Genomic DNA, 7,355 nt, shown 5'->3' on the forward strand with positions numbered 1-7,355 from the left:
AGACTGAGCGTTACAGAGGACTGTTCTCTGGTTATAAAGAAGGTCACAGAGGAGGATGTTGGACAATATGTCTGTCGTCTGTACCCACCAGGAGGAACACCAGAACCTGAAGCTGTTGTTGATCTGTCTCTTCTGAGCAGTGAGTATTTCTGTCGTCATGTTTTCAGCTCAAACTGTCTCGTTCAAACAGTATACTGAAACATTACAATAATTATGATCACAGTGCTCAACTTCATTTGACTCTTTTTGTCTCTCTGACAATATCTCCATCTTCACCAGTGACTGAAACAAAGGACGGTGAACAGGTTACATTACGCTGCTTTGTGAGGACATCTGGACAGTGTTCACTCGGAGTGAAGTGGCTGTTTGAGGGTAGAGATGTGAATCAAAGTGAGGTGATATCACAGCGTTTCTGCTTCACTGATGTGACCTTTCAGTCTGATCACCACATGTACAAATCAAGACATGACTCACTGCAGTGTGAAGTGACTGCAGGTAACAAAGTGCAGCTGTTTCCCTTCAGCCTTCAGCCCTCAGGTGAGAAACCAGGTGAGAATATCTTGATCTGTTTAAAGTCACTTTAACTGACATGAACAGTTACCTCAAAATGTTGTTGATTTGATGGATTTAAAGCTTGGTGAGTTGTGTTTGTTCATTCAGGCGACGGACTGACAGCAGAGACCACACCAGCGTCTGAAAACAAACTTTCAGATGGAAAAGGTACAGACTCAACTCTTTTTATCAACGTGTTTTATTTCTGTTGTTCCTGAACTCTCAGTTCACAAACACATGCAGTCAGAAAGACTTTCACACACTGACAACAGCTTGTATCTCTGTCTGATGTTGTTGTGTTTCCTGGTTTTCATTGTTTGGTTCATAAATGGTTGGCTGGTTTAAAATGCTCCATAAAATAACCTCTGATACATCTAGACACATTTTGCCATTGCAGAAGTCCCTTCAACTGACATGAACAGTTACCTCAAAATGTTGTTGATTTGATGGATTTAAAGCTTGGTGAGTTGTGTTTGTTCATTCAGGCGAGGACAAAGACAACAGGAAACCACAACCACCACCAACAACAAGAATGACAGCTCCAAGACCAACTCATGACCGACCGGCAGCAGAGACCACACCAGCGTCTGAAAACCAACCTTCAGATGTGAGAGGTACAGACTCAACACTTTTTATTATTGTCTTTTAAAAATGTTGTGGTAATCCAGTTGTTGTGATATTTTGGATTGAAGTGTTGAACCTTACCAGAATGGCTCGACATGTGTTGTGTCTTTAAAGTTTTGCAGATACTTTTCTTCATAGACATTTTCTTCCTGTCCGTTCAGGTTGTTCTTGTCTGGACTTCATCATGTTGTCTCTGCGTGTGGCTGAACTGGTCCTCATCACTCTGCTCACTGTTCTTCTCTTCAGAGCTCGAGGTGAGAACATTCAGACCAACATTAGTTCACACTGATTTTCACCAACCTGTTGTTTGGAGCTGAAATGTTTCTCTGTGCTTTATTTTCCAGGGAACCAGAGACCTCCTGATGATATCACTGTGAGTGTGAAATCAAAGCTCAGGTTTTTTTTATTTATTTTATTTTTTTATTTATTAACCCTTTTTTTTAACCATGTAAGTCATTAAGAAAAAATTCTAATTTCCAGTGACGACCTGGCAAAAGCCACAGCCTTTTGGGGGGTAAAGGGTCAGGGATAACAGTAATGATAAAAACAAACACAGGAGTAAAAACTTAAAGGACAAGTTAAAGGTGACATATCACGCTTTTTTCATCAATATATATTGGTCTAAGAGGTCCCCAAAACATGTCTTTAAAGTTGATGCTCAAAAAACACTTTGAAATCAGATTTTGGTCTGCCTGAAAAGCCCTCTTCTTCAGTCCTCATCAGAACACTCTGTTTTCCCTCTGACCACGCCCCCTCAGGAAGTGGATGTGCCTCGGCTCTCCAGCACGTTGATCTAATGTTTACATGTTGGCTGAATATACACGGCTGCTCAGAGATCACGTTACTTCAACCCTCTGAATCTGATCCTGACGGAGAGGCGCCTGTAGCAGGACCTTTCTGAACGATTGGTCACAGATTTAGTGTTTCTTGTTGTTTTATTTATCAGTATGTCGACGTGTGTCTTGGTACACAGCTACCAACATGTAGCTATGTGGCTATGCTAACTAGCGCTAGCACTTATCCATGAAAACTAAACATCATCCACTAGATCTTCAAATCTGCAGACGTGGGGAGTAAAACCGACCTCTGCCAGAAAGGCAGCGGGACCTTTTCTGAAGGATTGGTCACAGATTTAGTGTTTCTTGTTGCTTTATTTGTCAGTATGTCGACGTGTGTCTTGGTACACAGCTGCAGCTACGACATGTAGCTATGTAGCTATGCTAACTAGCGCTAGCACTTATCCATGGTAAATAAAAATCATCCACTAGATCTTCAAATCTGCAGACGTGGGGAGTAAAACCGACCTTTGTGTTTATTAAGACAGCCTACAACTAGCATGCCTCCCTCCTAAGCTCCTTGTTAGCACACATGTGTGCAGGGAATGAAAAACGGAGGAGGGGTTGAGTTGTATTTTATACAGTCTATGGGCTGAACAAGCTCTGAGCTCTGACTCCGTGACAGACCGGATATTGTTGTTACGTAACAGAAACACGGAAGTCTGAAACGGCTGGTTTCACACACATTTACAGAAAGGTGGAGAAATCAGAACAGGGGCAGAACTGATTTTTTTCATTCTTCGGGGGTTTGTAGACAGGGACACATATTTCAGGTAGAGAACCATTAAAAAGTCCATTTTGCATGATATGTCACCCTTAAACATGACAGGACAGAACAGAGCAGATAAATCAAGTCAAGTCAAATCGAATTTATTTATAAAGCACATTTAAAAACACAGCAGAAGCTGACCAAAGTGCTGTACAATACATAAAAAAAAAACACAATGTGAGACCAAACAAGCAATCATTTAAAAAGAGACAAACAAACGACAATGAAAGCACAGCATTGGAAATGAGAAGCTATTCAGGGCTAGAGGACTCAAATGCTAAAATATAAAAGTGTGTTTTGAGGCGAGTCTTCAAAGAGTCAACAGAGGGGGCGGTCCTGATTGAGGAGGGGAGGCTGTTCCAAAGATGCGGGGGCTTTTACACTAAAAGCATGGTCGCCCTTCAGTTTATATTTTGACCGGGGAACTGTCAGGAGACCCGTGTCAGAAGACCTCAGAGGCCTGGAGGTTTTGAAAGGGCTCAGGAGGTCAGTTATATAGGGAGGGGGGCCAGACCATTCAGAGCTTTAAAAACAAAAAGCAAAATCTTAAAAAACCAATTCTGAAGCGAATTGGAAGCCAGTGGAGGGAAGCCAAGACGGGGCTGATGTGATCCCTCTTCCTGGTACCAGTCAGAAGCCTGGCTGCAGCATTTTGGACCAGCTGCAGGCGGGACAAGGCCGACTGACTGATTCCAGAATATAAGGAATTACAATAATCAAGGCGGGACGAAACGAAGGCATGGATGACTATTTCAAGGTTGATTCGATAAGGAACAGAGACAGCAGGAGTCCAGAATTAAAAGCAGGTGCAGGTGTGTTTCAGAGAGTTCATGAGAGAGTTCCTGAAGGCTGGTTTTTAGATGCAGTGGACCAGTTTTAAAGTGTTCTGTAAACTGTTCCAGTCTGTGGGCACAGCAGACTGAAATGATGACTGACCGATGACTGAGTGTGTTTTAGGGATTTTCAGCAGGATAAGGTCGGCTGAATGTGTGTTGTAAGTTGCAGGTGCAGATTGTAACAGGCTACATTGATACAGAGGTGACAGTCCAAGGAGAGTTTTGTATATGAGCATGTACCAGTGTATTTCACGGCGGGTGTGTAAGGATGCCCAGTTTACAGAGGAGAATAAAGTGCAGTGGTGAGTTCTGAAACGTATGGCAGAGTGATAGAGAGAGTCCAGCTTTTGCAGAGTAGATTTGGAAGCAGAACGGTAGATGGTGTCACCGTAATCCAACATGGGAAGAACTGTCATTTTAACCAGGGTGAGTCTAGCAGAGCGAGGGAAGGAAGACCGCATTTGATTTGACCTTAGTTTGCAGTTTATTGATAATAATAATAATAATAATAATACATTTTATTTATAAAAGCGCTTTAAAAGGTTCTCCAAGCGCTTTACATGAAAATACAATTATACAATAGGAAGCAAAAGGAAAACAGTGCAAAAAAGCAAAGAAAAGCAAGGCAGCAAAATAAAACAAAACAAGAAAAAAAATCAATCAATTATAGTTTAAAAGCCTTTGTAAAAAGGTGTGTTTTGAGTCCGGATTTGAATTTGGTGAGTGAGGGAGAGAATCTGAGGTGTTGGGGGAGAGAGTTCCAGAGGGTGGGGGCAGCGACAGAGAAGGCCCAGTCCCCCCAGGTTCGGTGCTTGGGTTTGGTGAGTGGGGTGAGGAGGTTGGCGTTGGTGGAGCGGAGGTTGCGGGAGGGATTATATGGCTGCAGAAGGTCGGTGAAGTAGGAGGGAGCTAGGTTACGGAGGGCTTTATAGGTGATGAGTAGGATCTTGTACTGTATTCTGAAGGGGATGGGAAGCCAATGGAGGTTCTGGAGGACTGGGGTGATGTGGTCTCTGGAGCGGGTATGAGTGAGGAGGCGTGCAGCTGAGTTTTGTATGTATTGTAATTTGTTGAGGAGGGTGTTGGGTGTACCGTAGAGGATGCTATTGCAGTAATCGAGTCTTGAGGTGATGAAGGCGTGGATGAGAGTTTCAGCTGCTGTGAAGGAAAGGGAGGGGCGGAGACGGGCGATGTTTTTGAGGTGGAAGAAAGCAGTTTTTGAAATATTGTTAATGTGTTGTTGAAAGTTAAGTGACTGATCAAAAATGATACCAAGGTTACAGATGTGGGTGGATGCTGAAACAGTGGATTTATCAATAGTGAGTGAGAAGTCTGGGCAGGTGGAAGTGAGGGATTTTGGGCCTATGATGAGAATTTCGGATTTGTTACAATTGAGTTTGAGAAAGTTTGTTTGCATCCAGGAGTTTATTTCAGTGAGGCAGTTTGTGAGGGTGGTGTGGGAAGCAGCGGTGATGGATGTGGTTGAAATGTAAAGCTGGATGTCGTCGGCATAACAGTGGAAATGGAGGCCATGGCGGCGTATGATGTGACCAAGAGGGAGCATGTAGATGATGAAGAGGAGGGGACCAAGCACTGAACCCTGGGGGACACCATGAGAGAGGGGGGCTGTGCGTGACTTGAGGTTGTTGATGCTGATAAACTGATGGCGGTCAGAGAGGTAGGATTTGAACCAGGAGAGGGCGGTGCCAGTGATACCGAGGGAAGATTGAAGGCCCAGATGACCTGTTACTTGTATTGAGAGACCTGCTCGAGGTTAGATCCGCTGAGGGTTACTATGTGAGGAGGTGAAATTTGGCACAGAGCTCCTTTTACTGAACCAGATGATCTTGGTCTTCGAGGAGTTCAGCATGAGACGTAGGGAGGAGAGTGCCTGTTGGATACTGTTAAAACTCGATTGCAATGACATGCGTACTGCCTCATGGGAGGGGCCAGTGGCATAAAGAGTCATCCTCGTACAGATGAATGGCTGAATCTCCAGCGAAACAGGGGATATCATTCATATAAACAGAGAATAGTGTTGGACCTAGTATTGAGCCTTGTGGTACCCCCTTAGATACAGGGAGGGGCTCCAACAGGAGCTGGAAATTAAACCTCATGTGAACTATGTGTTTGAATCAAAACTGGATCTGAATGATGAGGGACATCAGATCAGTGGAGATGATTAGAAACAGCTGATGCTAACTGTTAGTATTAGTCTCTAGATGAGATTAGACTGCTCAGGTTTCAAAGTCAACATTTGTTTCTTCTGTTTGAACTCTGCGGTTGTTTTTGACAGGTGCGTTATGATGGAGATGACGACACAGTGAACTGTGAGAACGCTGGAGAGCCTTCTGCTTCAGTCAGACTCCACTGATCAACATCTTCCACGCCTTCAATTTACCAGACCAATGAGTCCACTGCTCTTAAACTTTGTTACAGCTTTTTACTGCACATACAAACACAAACCCTGATTTCAGTTTAAGGTGTTTAGTAAAGACTTGATTAATGTAAATTGAACAAATCAACTGCTTTTTTTTTTGGCCGAATGTTAAAGTTTAGTTTTTATATAAATGATATAATGATATTTGTTTTTAACTTTGTCAGGAAAATCTGAAGTTTCTACTTCCAGCTCAGGAAACAACTGATAACTCTTTTCTTTGGACGCAATCATTTGTAGGTGTGCAGATTTTTTGAGTATTTTCATTCATGAAGAGTTCAGAATAACCTCATTTAATCACTGTTTAAAGTTACTCTTTAAGTCAGATTGTATTTTGCATTGTTGCTGAGTTTACCTAGTGTCAGAGGGGAAAGAGTGTGTTTTACTGAAATGCTTCTCAGTCTTCAGAGAGTCAGTGTTTGTCTTCTCTTCATCATATCTGATCACAGTGTCGTCTGCAAATAAAGAAATGTTCACCTCTGAATTCTACAGAGTGTTTTATGATTCCTTCATTTACTAACAGAGTTATAATCACAGTGAACATTAATGTTCCTCCTTTACATTCGGTACAATCTTTTCAATCATGTGCAACATTTTAAGGTGAAGCTCCAACGTGATGTTTGCTGTCCCATATGAGTTTTTATATCAAATATAATCATGAAAGGACATGCCCAAAACTTACCGATTTCTGGTCCAATATTTTTGATACACTTGGTCAATCTCTTGAAATGTCTTTAATACCGGATCCTCTGACTGCTCTGTTTGGTCTCCCACCGAAGGAAAATGTTCCCTCTACTTTTCAGCACGTCATTGCCTTCACCACCTTACTGGCCAGGCGCTCAATCCTTTTTAAATGGAAACTTGTATCCCCCCCGACTCACAATAGATGGTTGCAAGATGTCTTAAACTGTTTAAAACTAGAGAAACTAAGGTTCTCACAGAAAGGGTCTCTAACATCCTTCAACAAGACCTGGGGCCCCCTGATAAACCTTATTAGAGACAGGATCTCTGTCACTCCTGATGATGCTGGAGACACAGCGTGAGCAGAGTTGGGCGCTGTAGAGAGAATCCCCCCCCCCCCCCCCTTTTTTTTTTTATTATTTTATTTTATAAATATAATTTCTAATTTCTTATTTGTGTATTTATTTATTTATTTTTATCATTATTAATTTCAGTAATTATCGAACTGTGTGTATGTATACTTATGTTGGCTCTGTGTCTACTTGTACTGTTTTTTAGTATGTGTAATAGGACGGTCGTAGATGGGCTACTACCTTAGGAAGTTGGGAGGGTGAGGGTTG

At 42.4% G+C, this 7,355-nt stretch overlaps 1 protein-coding gene across 1 annotated transcript in view; it reads left to right on the forward strand.

Moving 5' to 3' along the window:
• LOC117824564 overlaps window positions 1-7,355 on the forward strand; it is a gene marked incomplete at its 5' end in the record, with an annotated part of 34,692 nt that continues 27,337 nt past the window's right edge. The window contains one exon of the mRNA XM_034700097.1: window positions 1-139. Coding sequence (XP_034555988.1) covers window positions 1-139 — 139 coding nt within the window. The remainder of the gene's footprint in view (window positions 140-7,355) is intronic.

Source organism: Notolabrus celidotus, chromosome 13, assembly GCF_009762535.1.
Source record: "Notolabrus celidotus isolate fNotCel1 chromosome 13, fNotCel1.pri, whole genome shotgun sequence".
Classification (NCBI taxonomy): domain Eukaryota; kingdom Metazoa; phylum Chordata; class Actinopteri; order Labriformes; family Labridae; genus Notolabrus; species Notolabrus celidotus.